We start from the raw sequence: 16,117 nt of genomic DNA, 5'->3' as shown, positions 1-16,117 counted from the left end.
GTATAGGAGCTACGGACTTGCTAGTCAAAGCCTGCGGGTTGGATCCCCAGTGGCACTGCCACTGCACCCTTCAGAAAGGTACTTAACTTGAACTGCTGGAGTAAAATATCCAGCAGCATAAGTGAACAGCGTGGAACAATGCAATCCCTGCCAGTCTCTCTAGATAAGAGTGCCTGCTATACGTCTCAATGTGTACATCTCTGTGTGGGGGCGGCTAAGCAGATATTAACATAGCAAGGGATCTCTGTGTTTCTGTCCTCTGATGGTGATTTAACCCGGCCTATCACACCTGGAGTGGGCGGGGAGAGCGGCCCGCGGCCTGTCAAAGCGCGCTCTCTCAGTTCAGCGGCCGCGCGTGGCGGAAACGAGCGCTCCAGGGGTCATACCGCCAGGAGACACAGGGCTGAAGGCTAAACGCAGCCCGCGCCACGCAGCTGCTGCTCTCCCGCCGCTGGCCCGACTCGCGGGGGGACAGGAAACGCGTCTGAAAGGCTTTCGGACGTCTCCGCGGTAACTATCGAGCTTCGGCAAATCACAGACCGGCACGCATACACGTGCACGCACGCGCAAGCCGGTGTAACTCAAGATTTCCTCCATTAGCGGAAACAACAAAAACCACGCCGACTTATTTACCCAAGGCACAATAATAGGTTTTTATATACGCATTTTTATTTAAATTATTTACCTGTTTTTTGATTGCCAGGCAACACCTTGGATCTTAAACGGCAACCATTCAAGTTCACCTCGCCTAATGCCTGCAAACCTAATTTATGTGCATCGAATTAGAAGCGCTCAACAATGTTCATAATGGAGAGTGATTCGGTCTTTGAACTCCACAGCACTAAGGAAAAATGCTGCCAATATATCACACAGGAACAGCCGCAACCAGCCTCTGAGTCACTGCAAAAGCTCCGCAGTGTCACCTTATCTAAAATTGAAAAAAATATATTTTTAATGCAAATTAAAGCTATGCTATGAGGCCTTTTTTGTAACAAATACAACAGAAAATATCCTCTCTGAGGGGCCACTGCAATTATAGCATGGACATTCCTTATTAGTATTAAAAATGATAATAAATATTATTATTGACTGAGACACTTCTTGGATTTAATTATTATCCAGATAAAAATGACACTCGCCTAATTTCCTTAATGCCGATGACTTCTAAAATTTGTTTTGTCATTTTTGGAGTGGGGGGGTGGGTGGTATTCAGACTTAAATGGCTCACCCTGGCCAGATTTAATTTTCAAAGGAAAATAACCTTTTAGCCACTTGGGGGCGCCATTCTGTCAAATCCAGTGAGAGACGCGCACGTGTTGGATGGTCATTAACCAAGCCCAGTGGTGACCATGCAACTGCATCGATAAGGTGAGGAAGGAAAGAGATGAGAAGTAGGTAGGTTTCATCATTTCATATTTCCTTTTATATAGACTGTGCTATATATCTGATCCATTTACACAAACTGGAAATTGGCTATTTATATATCGAACGGCTTGCGCACCAAAAAGGATGCAGGTTCTAATTGGCGGACTGCCATTAAAACAAAGGGAAACAGGGCTTCAATAAATACCACGCTAATGAACACTGTGATTCAAACCGAGGTCGAAGGCAGAAACCAAATAAATACAAGTCTCCCTGAATGCGGGTGGCCACTGAAGAGACGGTAAACGGTTTGAGCGGGAGTAACGCAGCTGAGAAGGCCAGCAGAACGCAGCCACCCCGGGACACGGGCAGAGTGGGTGAAAGCCTGCCCAACGCCAGCGTTAAACGCGCCGGGCGAAATGGCTGCAATTAGCCCTGCGCGAGCAGGGAAAGGGCTCAGACCGCCATTTGCATAACTCCTTCAAACAGAACCGCGGCCTTTTCTTTACGTGTAATTACCAGTGCTCGGAAATAGCACGAGTGGAGTGAGGGAGGGAGCGAGGGGTGAAGGGGGCTCGGATTGGGGGGAGGGGGAGAGGGGGGGGGAGGATGCCCGCTACCGCGGCGACAGACGGGAAACACCTGCGCGCCGCGCCGCTAGCACAGGTGCCGGCGTTGGCGGCGGGCGGAGAGGTCGCCCCGTTCTCGTCCCTCAGCGTCAGGGCTGTCACAGCTCAATTCCCCCACACTGGCGCGCATGCCCTCTCCTTCGGGTTTCCACCCCCACCCTTCCATTCCTAAATCAGCCCGTTTCATTGGCTCAGTTCACCGGCACCTTCTTTTTAAAAAATAGCACGGTAATTTATATGCATGGCGTATGTCGTGAATTGCGTGTATGGTGCGGAAGTGCGATGCGTGTATGTGTGATGTGCTATGTGCGTTGGTCGTGTATGGTGCGTGTATGGTGCGTGTATGGTGCGTGTATGGTGCGTGTATGGTGCGTGTATGGTGCGTGTATGGTGCGTGTATGGTGCGTGTATGGTGCGTGTATGGTGCGTGTATGGTGCGTGTATGGTACGTGTATGGTGCGTGTATGGTGCGTGTATGGTGCGTGTATGGTGCGTGTATGGTGCGTGTATGGTGCGTGTATGGTGCGTGTATGGTGCGTGTATGGTGTGTGTATGGTGTGTGTATGGTGGCGTGTATGGTGCGTGTATGGTGTGTGTATGGTAGGTGCGTGTATGGTGTGTGTATGGTGCTGTGTATGGTGCGTGTATGGTGCGTGTATGGTGCGTGTATGGTGGTGTATGGTGCGTGTATGGTGCGTGTATGGTGCGTGTATGGGCGTGTATGGTCGGTGTATGGTTTGCGTGTATGGCGGTGTATGGTGCGTGTATGGCTGCGTGTATGGTGCGTGTATGGCGCGTGTATGGCGCGTGTATGGCGCGTGTATGGCGCGTGTATGGCGCGTGTATGGTGCGTGTATGGTGCGTGTATGGTGCGTGTATGGCGCGTGTATGGTACGTGTACATGCACGCACGCGCCAATGCGGTTGCTTGTCTGGACGCATCCCTGATAACCTGCGCAGCTGATTAGCGAGTCTGGTTAAGCCGGGGGCTTGTGCTGTGTGCACACTCTGGCCTTCACGGACACAAGGCTGACAGGCACAGCCCACGAAACCGATTATTAACGAATGAAATGTGCACGAAAGCATGCACACCGCGTACACGCGCACCAGCCTCACTCCCGCGCGCACGCTTGAGGTCGCTGACCCCTGCCGCTCGTTCGGGCGCGAGCGCGCTGCGAAAGCCGGGGCTTGTATCCGCAGCGACGGCGGCGGCTCGGCTCAATAGCAACACGCTACTTAAGCGGCCGCCGCGCCGCGCAGGACCGCGGCTAGCAAGGCCATTAAGAGGATGTTTCGTCCGGCTGCTCTTGCCTTCCCGGGCTCACCACAGGGCATCTCTAACCAGGCGGAGCGGCCCGCGGTTCACGCCGACTCGCAATAATGCTAGCGCTGAATTACGACGCTCGCTCGCTCTCTTCTCTCCCCTCTTCTCTCTCTCCTCTCTCTCTCTCTCTCTCTCCTCTCTCCCTCACTCTCCCCTCTCTCTCTCCCTCACTCTCCCCTCTCTCTCTCTCTCACTCTCCCCTCTCTCTCTCACACTCTCTCTCCGGGGAGCCGGCCCTTCAGGTGAGAAGGAGGCGAGCGGCGACACTGCTGACCCCCTGCGGTGGCGAGTGGTGTTCGCTAACGGTAACAACGCTCTCTCTCTGATGAGCTAAATCACAAAGCCATCACAACCCCATCATGTGGAGAAGAGCGGGGGGGGGGGGGACGCCATTGGGCGACCGAGGCGGCTGTGTCCTTTACGCTTTTCACCCAGGCTCGCCTCCGACGTCCATTTAGGCTGTTACCGAAAACAGGGATAAATGACTCCTCTCAGATCGGTGCAGCCAATAACTACACAGTAATAACACTGGATTGGCGGTGGCTATGGTGAACTCCCCCTTTACAGTAAAGCCCTTTTAGATTCAGAAAGGCAATACAAACTGCAGGTAATATATGTGATAAGCTATTATTATTAGTCTGACTATTATGAATAATAATAATAATCATCATCATCATCATCACCATCATCATAATAAATGGCTCATTCCTTTAAAAGATTTTGCAGGTTAGCTTAATTTTTTATTACTGTATATAAAATACCCATTGTTCTTTATATACATTCATTGTTACCATATTTTTTTCTGTTCAATTAAAAACAAAAGGACAAAAGCTTTTAACAGCTAGTGGTTATGTCGTCAAGCAAATAACTCTTTGCAGTGGTTTTTGTCATCTTGTTTAACTTGAAGTACTTGGCCTCTCAGGAATTGGCGTAACTGTCCATTGTTAAATGTACAATTTCACCAACGAAGAGAAAAATCCTCAACAAAAATGCACTGAAGTTTCCCTTTTTCCCCTCAAGGGGCGTGGAACTGAAGCAGTGATTCCCCTGTTACTACCCTTACATTTATTTTATTTAATTATTTATTTATTCATTCATTCATGCAGTCTTGTTTCACATGCAGATGCGTGACGGTTTTTTACAAACACACCTCCTCATAGGAGCCCCGGGAAGAGACCCAGACGCCCGCACAAGGCGACGGCTGTCCCTAACCCTCACTCTCCGCACAAGGAGGCCAGGCGTTGGAGCCCATTCAAACAGGCAAACGCATCCGTAAACACCCAGGTACGCAATGCTAATGCTACGAGGCAGCTCCGATGAGCCTATCCCAGCAACCCCCCGCGCTCCACACCAGAGAGTCGGGGAAGCGAACGGATAAATGCAGCAAGGTAAGCAACGCTAACGAGGGGGCAGGAAAGGAGAGGAGAAAAAGAAAGGAGTCGGAGGAGATGGCAGTGGCTATGGGGCGCGAGAGCGGACGGTCCGGCCGGCGGCAGAAGCGCTGAGGTCAGCAGAATGCGCCAGAGATGGCCGCTCCGCTGATTAATGCGTCAGAGGGGCTGCGGCGGGCCGGCCCGGCACCAGAGGGCCCGCCATCGCGCTCGCTCACTCGGAAATCTCTTTCAGGGCCAGAGGGTCTCTCTCTCTCTCCCCCTCCCTCCCTCCCTCTCTCTCTGCCTGTCTGAAAGGCCCAGTGCAGAACGTACTGTTCTGTTCCTCCTTGTCCCAGCCAATAGGACATTCTGCCCTCATCTGCCATTTGCAGACCAGCGCACAGGGCTTTCTGATTTCCTCTGCCTCTATAATCACACCCCTGTCCTACACATATCCGGCACCGTGCGTTCAGCACCCGCCCCCTCCGCTGCTCTCGTGAGCCGTGTTTCATCATATGCACGTAAATCTGTCAATCAAAAAGCGACACCTTAGCCACAATACAACAGAGCAAGAGGCACAGTGCATCAATGATCTTGCGGTAACTCCACCACAACAGCACATACTTCACTTACATAATATACACTATACTAGCACCATTACATAACAATTTACACTAAAACATGCCTAGCACAGAAATAATACACTGCACCCAAATAATCCCACTCAATAACACACACAACACAGCATACCCTGCATGAAGAAAACACCACAACTCAATGACTACAATTAAATACAGTAATGCACACCTAAAAACACTGAATAAAAACACATCCTGAACTGCAATAACATACATCAAATAAAAACACACTGACCTACAATAACATACACCAAATAAAAACACACACTGAATTACAATAACACGGATCCAATTAAAACAAACACTGAATTAGAATAATATACACCCTAACAGGCTGTCCTTTACAGGAATGGCAGACTGGATTATGAGATTGTTTTGTCAGGCACGTCCCTACCTGTACCAAAAAAGAAAACATGCAGCATGCCACAGAATAAACAAAACATCACAGTTTCAAAGAAAACAAGCTTCTCTGAATCCACTGAGCAGCCAAAACAGGTCAACAGAACAGACTGTGAGAAATAAGAAATGTATTATACAGATTAATGAAATATAAAGGCATATGAGATCGGTAGCCAGACAAAAGCAGACATGCCGAGCATAATTTAGAAATTCAAATGATGAAACACACAGTCGGTGGCGCACACGCAGGTAACCGTATGCTAGCGCAACGCCAGTCAACGGAAGCAGATGAGCAGCCAAATGACACGAGTTTGACAGCTCAGACAGCGGCGGGACAGCGCGGCTAAACCGCGTTTAAAGCGTCCTGCGAACTCGACAAGGAGGTGTCTGAGCCTGCTGGATAAGAGCCCGGGCCTCCGCCGCGACCGCTAGATTAACTGCCGCGCGCGGGTGGATCCCCACCCCCACCCCACCACATCTCCGTCTATCGATCCCGGGGAAATCTCCCATTCGCTGGGTTTTAATGACAATAACAGTCCAGGAGAGACGCAGGGCCCAACTCTGCCAGCCACTCGTCCTTGAGAGTGAAAGGGGGGACCATGGCGGGTTTATCTGAGCGGAGAAACTTTGAGCGCACGTCAAGCTTCGCTTATACGTGACGCACATCGCATCTTTCTCTTTTCCTGGTCCTTCTCCTCCTCCTCCACGTCTCCCCCTGAAAAAGCTTCTCTCTCAGACAGCAACCAGGCTGAGACTAACGATTTCGCGGGTAGTTGTGGGAGGTTCTTACAGAGAGAAACTGGAAGCACAACACCGTGATACGGTATTACGCCTCCAGAATAACCAAAAAAAAAAAAAAATAAAAAATGCTCCACAACGCTGTCACTGGAAAACTTTTTTTTTTGTGGAAAAGACGATAGAAAAATTAGCAGAGGCGCATAGGCGTAAACACCAAAGCAGAAGCCAGAAGTCACTATGTAGAGCTGTCTGAGCTGTCAAACTCGTGTCATTTGGCTGCTCATCTGCTTCCGTTGACTGGCGTTGCGCTAGCATACAGTTACCTGCGTGTGCGCCACCGACTGTGTGTTTCATCATTTGAATTTCTAAATTATGCTCGGCATGTCTGCTTTTGTCTGGCTACCAATCTCATATGCCTTTATATTTCATTAATCTGTATAATACATGTGGGGCTCAGGAGGTAAGACCGATTGTCTGGCAGTCGGAGGGTTGCCGGTTCAAACCCCGCCCTGGGCGTGTCGAAGTGTCCTTGAGCAAGGCACCTAACCCCCAACTGCTCTGGCGAATGAGAGGCATCAATTGTAAAGCGCTTTGGATAAAAGCGCTATATAAATGCAGTCCATTTACCATTTACCATGTAGAACAAGAAATTACTGCAGCAAGGTAAAAGCGTCTCGGCTGTGAATAATCATATTATTAGCCCACAGATGCAGTGCCTTTCAGACAACATAGTCACAGTGGGTGGTGCTGCCGCTATGTTTTCGCATAGCACCCCCCTGCATGTTCTGCGTGTTCAGATTCTGAATGTTCGCATTTACAATGCGCTCTGTGGAGAAAGGCTGCGCCGCACTAAGTTAACCGCGTGCGTTTGAGAAGAACCGTAAAAAAAGGTTAAATCCCCCCATCCCCACGCCGACCGCACAGAAATCACTCGGCTTTAATTATTAATTTCATCAAAGGCAAAATATCAAGACCCTTGCCAAGTAAAGGGTTTGTTTAGCTGGCTTCAATGCCTTTCACTTGATTGGCTGTGGAAGAGGGAAGGCAACCAGCATTAATCAAAGGTGTTGCTAGGTTGGCGGTGGCTGAGCTGGGCATGGTGCCTGACTGAGTCACACTCCTTACTGCTCTGCCTGATCCTGGCGGTGCAAATATATCTAACCCATAAAAAATAAATAAGTAGCTCACTATTTTAGATTTGTAATCCAATGATTCACATCGGTTATGGTTAATGGTTAGTGCACATTCTCAGCTTTTATTAAAGGGTATTTTTATACATTTTGGCTTCACCATGTTGAAATTACTGCATTGTTATATATAGTCGTCGTCGTCGTCCCCCCCCCCCCCATTTCAGGGCATCATTGTGTTTTGCACTAATGGCGTCACACGTGTTTCTGATTAGTCAGGCATTTTCATTTGCTTCCTTAGTGCAGGTAAAAGGGAGCTTTCAGAATCAGGCTTTGATTCTAGCCTTTTGAGTCCATTATCACTGTTTTTCTCAACATGAAGACCAGAGCTATGAGGCCATTATTAGGCTGAGCAATAAAAAATAAAAAAAATATCCGGAAGACCTCTACAGTGAATACAATTAATTTAAAGGCATTTGGCCCCAAGGCAACAAAGCATCCCCACACCATCACATTACCATCACTACATTTGACAGTTGGTGTAATGTTCTTAATGTGAAATTCAGTTTTTGCTTTACGCCAGGTATAAATTGGATTTGTCATCCAAAAAGTTCCACTTTTGACTCAGTTGTCCATAGAACATTAACCCAAAAGGCTAGGGAATCATCCAGGTGCTTGCTACTGTCCCATGAATCCCATTTTTTTCCCCTGTCTCTGTCTTATTATGGAGTCAAGAACAACGACTGAGCTGAGACTAGAGAGGCCTGCAGTTCTTTGGATGTTCTTATGGGATATTATGACTTCCTGGATGAGTTGTTGCTGCCCCCTTGGAGAACTTTTAGCAGGCTGGCCACTCCTGGGAAGATTAACAACTGTTCCAAGTGTTCTCCGTTTGGAGATAATGGCTCTCACTGGAGTTCGGTGGAGTCCCAGAACCTCAGAAATGGCTTTGTAACCCTTTACAGACAACTTTTCCCTCATCTCACCTTTTCAACAACTTTTTTCTCATCTCTTCTGGAATTTCCTTTCATCATGGCATAGTGTGCTTGTAGAAACTTTGTGGTTACTTGTTCACTCTGATGGTAAGGTTCAAGTGAGTGAGGTTTAGATTCAACAAGGCTGGCTGCAATCAAGCCTGACTGTGTTCAATCAGCAGAATCTAATTATCAATTAAATTAGGTAAATTGGTTGATTGAGTAACCAAGGGGGCAATTGTACTTTGCACATGGGTTATATGGGTGTTTGATAACTTTTTTCATTAAATAAATGAAATAATTTAACAAATGTGTTTTGTGTTTACTCAGTTTCCCTTTGTGTAATATTACATTTCGTCTATAGATCTGAAACCATTCAGTGCGACAATCAACAAATATACAATAATAGAGGAAATCAGGGAGGGGGAATTATATATTATATATATATATATATATATACACACATACATACACACACATACACACAGATCAATAAAAATGTCCAGCTTTAGTTACGCTTCTCGAAGTTAAGTTGTTGACTAAATTTCCATGTTCAGTACCTCAGTAACTCCAGTTCATTATTTTCCAGGAGCCCTCAGCAGGCACCTTTTGTATCCCTCAGTTACAGTTCTCCGCACTTTTTCCAGCTGTCACGGCAGGTTTGAACGGACACAGGAGTAGCCTGTACTCTTTGGTGAAAAGGAACTGGGGGAGTGATGCTGAAGGTGCACTTGCACAGAGGTGATGACATCATTTTAGGCCCTGCTTTCCAAAAATTTTGACTTGATGGGCACTTATAGAATTCATTGGGTGATTTTCAATGGGTTAAGATCAACAAACTGAAATTTTGTTGCAGGATCTAGATCAATGAACAGCTAGTTCTCATCTTTCAAATCAGTCCAGATTTCATCTGATAAAGACTGTTTACTCAAAATGGGACAGTGTGGACCTACAGCTTTCAGCGGAATTCTGTGTGGAGCCGTTCTTCCGATACGCACAATAAATTAGCACAGAAACAACAAGCTGTTGTGCTGTACCAAATCTGCTGAAAGGAACCATACCAGAATCTGAAGGACACATGTATTCATTATTAGAAACTCTTAATTAGTGATCATTTCAGGCTGTGGTCTTTGTAGCTCTGCTTCGTGTGGCAGTGCCACCGTTTAGTTATCAGCTAGTTACAAAATAGCAAAAAGGCCTTAAATAACTGAAACAACACAAGAGTCCAATTAGCGCTTGTTATTCTCATTGTTCATTGAGGAGATTGATGGAAACAGATTTGTAAAGGCAGACTCACATTGGCACGGCTCGCATTGCTTTCTGACAACTTTAAGAGAAGAGGGAAAATTAAACACACAGACACACACACAATTTCAAAAGGCTTGCTGTGCGAAATGAGTCTCTGCCAAAAGCTTTCACCAACTGATGTCACCCAGTGTTGAAGATGTGATAAAGGATGACAGTAGCTTTTTAATTTAAACGGAGCGTTTATGGAAAACTCACGTTTTCATATATATATACCCACGATATACAGCAACTTTCAAAATGATTGTCCCCCTCGATAAAGATGAGCAAAAAAAGGCAGTATGAAGTAAACATCACTGATAATGAGCTACATTGTATGCTGAAAAGATCTGGAAATCATCACTGTGCTTCGTGCCAGCAGAAAACAGGGACTTGCGCGGCTATTCTATTTTTTCCTTCTCTGCAGCCGACAACATGAGTGTGTTGTGAAGTCTCAATATGAGTGGCATGCGTGAATAGGTGTCCTTGATTAAGTCCATTAATATTTACATATAGGCCATGTATATCACAATGACATCAATATCAGCAATGTAAATAATTAAGTATTTGGTCATCGGATACTCGCTCTCTCTCTCGCTCTAATCTGAATTCTTAATTTCTTTTTAGAAGGGATGCAGGTGCCTTAAAAGGAGAGCAGAGAGTCCACCGTCCTTTTCCTTTCTTTCGAAAGAGGAAAACAGAGAGGGCAACAATTAGAGATGGGATCGTAGAGCGCCATGGCAGGGGAATCGAACCATCAACCGCTGGGGGGGGGGGGGATTCATATCATTCCTGAGCCGGCCGGCCTCCGGACTGCTCGACAGGCCTCGCCAGCTTCACGTCAGCGACAATGAAATGTTTATTAAATTCAGACTGGTACCACACGAAACGTATCGCAGACCCCTCTCTGTAATTACCTCAGAACGCTGGGGACCGCATCTCCAAATGAGGTCAGCGATGACTGTTCAGATGACAATCGCTCTGTGTACATGCTGATCGCTGTAGGACGCTCGGCTTTCACATGATTGCGAGAGCTCTTCTGGCAAATTTTAGCACTTCACCTCATAATTTCAACTTTGCATTCTTGGTGTTTTTTGCGAAATAACTCCATGATGCGCTACAATGATTTTTGTAAGCAGATAAGCTAAAGTAACCTAGCCGAGCTCACGTGGATTTGTCAACCTGGATTCGTGAAGATCAGCCCATTTGTCTTACGTCACCTTCTAGTACTCAAAAGGTATAGGCCTAATGATCACATTTTTTGTGCATTTCAAACAAGTTTCATCATCGGCTACAACAGTTCATAAGAATCTTATGAAAATGAATGAAATGCTTGTCATTTGCTTACATTATTCAGGTTTTAGACTTGAAACGACTACCAAAATACTGGAACGTTCATTTGCATCAGTAATTCCACTCTTCATCATCCCCCCCGATTAATTCCTAATTCTACCCAAATTTCACCCAAACAGCAATATGTGGTTGTTCCTGAGGTTGCAGATAGGTGAGAAAGAAGTGCATTATTGGAGATAATTGAAAAAAAAATTCTACATCCTTTCATTCATAACTAAAATGAGTGGCAACATTTTTTTAAATTACATAAGGGTAAAATTATGCCTTTAAAATGTTCAAATGAACTCTACAGAAGTTTCCTTGTTTTCTTATGTGGAAGGATACACTCTTTTGTATAGGAACAAAATGACTGTTACAAACCATGTAACCATACTTATCATACAGTCTTTGTGGTGAAATCAAAGACCAACAATTAACATGCATGCACACTGGTAATGCAGCCATTCTAAAAGGGATAATTAGCACTATGGGGAAAGCAACTACAGTTTAATTGCTTCTTGTACCGTACCATCTACTGGTAAAATGAGAAACTTCAGTTATCGAGAGGGAGCCCTGCAGAGCCAGTCAAAAACATCATCTTTTCGACGACTGAATGAAGTGAGTGGGAAAGTGAAAGAAACAGACAGAGCAAGTAATGAGATGAAAAAGAAACGAAAGGGATTGCATACCTTGGATGTTCTGTGCAGCTCCTGTGCGCATCAAAAGGAGAGGGGGGGAGAAAAGATAGAGAAAATAGGTGTGAAAATCGGCCCTAATCAGCAATTCACCCAGGTAGCGGAAATCACATTACAGGAGCGCCTCAGTGTTCAACGCCCTTTTATAACAAATAATGAGGTGTGAGCTTTCCCCTCATTCATTTACCACACAACACTTTTCACTTACTGTAGTGCACGCTGGTTCAGAATGTTCTGGAATAAAAGGGGAATGCTCAAAAATAGCTTACTCTCCTCATTCAGAGGTTAAGTAGAATGCACATTTCAGTACGACTGGAACGTGTAAGACTGGAACAATGGAAAGCATGCAAATCACAAAGACAGTGGAGGAATTTCAGCAGTTTAACGGTGGTTAATTTCCCCCTTCCTAATTGTTCCTTGGGACGGTTTAACAGCAGGTGGTTGTTTACGTGAAAGGTGGCCAAAAAGTTTCCCAAATGCTCGAAAACCCCCTAACAGGATTGTACTGCTCTTTACAAGGCATTATGTGCATGTCACACTTAATCCAGTTATAGTTCTTAAAGTACATCTCTTCAATGCAGTATACCAGAAGGGAGCAGTAACACTCTAAAATGTATTCCAATGTGAAACAGTGTTCAGGGCCAAGCCGCAGTGAATACACTACAGAACATGATCATCCCACTGCTCAAACATAATAAACAAAATATAATTCATGATGTCCTGCCAGACTAAATTTTCCACATAATATTTACTATTAATTTCAGATATGTGGCAGTCATAGGTGGGTGGCCCACCAACATGAAAAGTAATGAACAGGAACTAGGTATATCACATTTCATATATATACATATATATATATATTGTTAAACCATCTAGTTATGTAACGCAGGATTGTGGAAGTGGCATAAGAAAGCCATTACAACGACTAACTTCGACCTTGTTGCCTGAAAACCAAGGAAAACCGCACTGGAAATAAGCAGTCCTTACGCGTGTCATTATGAATAATTATCACTCGGTCTCAAATATACATGCCGTTTTTTTGAAAATATGAATTTTCGCCCATCCAACCCAACTGTGGAGGACAAAGCCTGTGCTACTGTAGGTTTCATAAAAAAGATCGATTGTGTCAGGAAAAAATCATGGATAGAAAGGTCTCTCCCCCTCCCCCACCCATATCAGCTTCATCAGCAAGACATAGCCTACTGTATAAACGAAACGCATCGGTAACATTCCTGGTGTCTTGAGAAAACTCAGTATGATTAAACATGCATACGTGTTTCTCAAAGTGTGAATTAAGTAGCTCTTTATAGCAAAAAGAAACCAAGACACGTGTGAAAGCACTGATAAGAGGTGTCAAGTTTATATATATAAATGCGTGTCTGGGTGTGTGTGTGTGCGTGTGTGTGCGCGCGCGTGCGTGTGTAAAACTTTAATAAAAAGCAATAACACTAGTGAACATAGCCTTGACATTCCTTTATGAAATCCCTTCACAACAGCTGCGGCTGCAAATGAGCAGTTGCTACCCATAATGCACTGCACCCTTGCATAGTTAACACCTTTTAGACCACTTTAACCAAGGACTGTCAGCGGTTTTTCTTTGAGACAGGTTTAGATTAGAAACCAATTTTCTCTCCAGCGTTTGCCAAATTTCAATCACGGTGACACACTCATTATCCAATCTTGGTGGCAAGGAACCAAGCATGCAGAACATCAGTGAGGGAAATAACATCCTCCTCTCCTCATAACTGTTATTACTACCATTACTACTACCATTATGACACTGTAGCAGTGGTAGCAGTTTTTAATTTTGGGGAGCCGTGTCTATTAATCAACTAGAATGCACGGAATAAAGTACAATTTTCATCAGCTGAAGTGTACAAAATCATGCGCGGTTGTGATGTCTGAGAAATAATTTCTCTGTTGACCACAATGGGGAAAAAAATAAATGAGAAAATTAAATAGATTTTTTTGCATCAACATGCAATTCAAACTGTGTGTGCAATAAATGCGTCTTTCTAGGACTTTTGGATTTAAGATTTAGGAGAGAATCCAGTAATTATTCATAGAGAGAGATGTCAGACCACAGACTTCAGTTTACAGATATGCCAGATAACTCAAAGGCCAGCCATTTACCTCAAACTACCTGTTTATGGCAGATCACAGCTCTAAATTATATTAAAAAAAACATGAGTGAGCAGTATATTCAAGAGGGACCATTTAAAGAACTTGAAAACTACTGTACACAGACTTGTGTGTTGCGTATCATTGACATTTAAGAACAAATTCAGACGTCTTCCTGCTTAAGAAGCAGTTGTAAAAAAGTAAGCATGGTTTAATATTGAATAGAATTATTGGAAGCACTGGGGCTGCCCATTTGAAAAATAAACTTCCTTCAAGACATTGAATACAGTATATTTTAAATCAAGTGCAGAATTTCACTACACTGCGGTCGCAACAAAAAGCTGTCCAAACACTCCGCTTTTCAATAAAAAGCTAATGGGATTTCATCCAACTCATACTTTGACATCACAATCTCTCGGCCTTGGCCCTAGTGTGAAAAAACGTACCAGTAAAAACTGCCTTTCAAATTTATCAGAAGAAATAAAAAATAAAAAAAGATAAAACTGATGGAATAAATAATATGCAGTGCAAACATTAACAAGACAAAGGGCTGGCAACTCAACAAGACTCAGTGAATCAAACGTGGTCTCTTCCCCTACTAAAGATTCCGGTCGTGGCCCAGGGGTGATGCTATGAAAGTGTAGGGAGGTCTTTGAGGGCCCAGGGCCACCCTGAGAATCAGACAACCAGAACACCAGGGTCCTGGAGAGAGGCAGCTGTGTTGAGTTGATGCCAGCTGGGGGGCGAGGGTGGGGGGTAACTCTGCCTGGACCGGGTCCCTGCGGCCCTGCCTGGGCCCTCTCCCCTGGCGCCTCCCAATGCCTCCGGTGAGGGCCGAGTTCTACCCCCCAGGAGAGGTTAAACGCTCTGGCTGCGGGAGATACATTAAACATGAGCCATTTCCAATGAAAGGGTGCTGTTGCTTTAGAACAAAAGGAGAATTTATGAGGGGGGGGGATGTCAGTGATCCTGATCTGCATTAATGCCCCCCCCCCCCCCCCTTTACATTCATATGTGTGGAAGAGTACTTCACAGCAAGTTTCACTGTGCAAGCCAGATACAGAGAGCCAGAAGGGCAGGATCATGTGCCAGGGCACTGGTGTCAATGGCTCCGCACTAACAAGACCTGGCTGGGGGGGGGGGTGTGTGGAAACTTTCATCACTATCAACACCAAGTACTATTTCAAACATCAGCATTCTTTTGTTCTTTCGGCTCCTCATTGTTATAAACCGCAATGCAGAATAGCAAATGTGCCACACAATGCTGAGGATGAAGAAAAGTATCACAACAATGAATAATCATCACACTGTCAACCGCGAAAAGGGAAAGGGGGGGAAAGGCCTGCTTGGATTTCATCGTACATTTTATTGCTGTATGTAATGCGTACATGAATGACCTCAGGCCACATTTGTAAAGTAAACCATACAAACCCCCCAGGAATGCGCAACCTTTGTTTTAAGGTGAGCTCCAGGTAAGCCTAAGTGCTTAATGTAGGTGTGGAGGGTAGCTAGAGTGGATAACAGGGGGATAAATAAGTGCTTTTTCCTTTTCCTTAGGTGATCCTTACTGTGTAAAACAGCCCCATGGAGACCTGCTCCCCAGCACCTCCCAGAGAGTGAATTTAAGTGTGGCCTCCTCCCACCACAGGAAGGAGGTGGGGCAAAGGGACGCCACTCCATCCGTTCCAGGCTTCTCCTCACCTTTGATCTGGTTCAAGCCACCTTGGGCAGAATATGCCCTCTTAAAGCAGACTTAAAATCATGCTTGGGCATGTGTGTGCACTATCAGAGAATTTTCAAAACACAATATCAATAAATATTCACACAGAAAGGTATAATTCAGTGGCACAGTAATGAAATTGTATCTCGTGCCTCCTGACAACATCACACAGAGGCAACGTTTAAAGATGAAAAAGGACTGGTCCTAGAATTGATTCTTGAGGGACACCACATATGACCTCAACACTAGCTGAAGAATGCTTGCCCAAGTTAAAGAAGGATCGGTCAGTTAGGTAGGTCCTAAACCAGTTAAGAGCAGAGCCTGTGGCACCCACTTATTTGTCCAATCTGTCAAAGAGAACAGAGAGGTAAACGGTGTCAAAAGCAGAACTTGGGCCCAATA

The 16,117-nt window shown here is 45.3% G+C and overlaps 1 protein-coding gene across 5 annotated transcripts in view; it reads right to left on the bottom strand.

Moving 5' to 3' along the window:
- cadm1a (cell adhesion molecule 1a) overlaps window positions 1-16,117 on the bottom strand; it is a 267,196-nt gene that overhangs the window by 66,469 nt on the left and 184,610 nt on the right. For 4 of the 5 annotated variants that reach the window (XM_064351041.1, XM_064351038.1, XM_064351040.1 and 1 more), the window contains exon 2: window positions 11,869-11,889. The exons of the other annotated variant lie outside the window; for it this stretch is intronic. In XM_064351041.1, the coding sequence (XP_064207111.1) occupies window positions 11,869-11,889 (21 nt within the window). The remainder of the gene's footprint in view (window positions 1-11,868; window positions 11,890-16,117) is intronic. 5 annotated transcript variants of the gene reach the window in all.

Source organism: Anguilla rostrata, chromosome 9, assembly GCF_018555375.3.
Source record: "Anguilla rostrata isolate EN2019 chromosome 9, ASM1855537v3, whole genome shotgun sequence".
In the NCBI taxonomy this organism is placed as follows: domain Eukaryota; kingdom Metazoa; phylum Chordata; class Actinopteri; order Anguilliformes; family Anguillidae; genus Anguilla; species Anguilla rostrata.
This window is presented reverse-complemented; position numbering and strand designations above follow the sequence as displayed.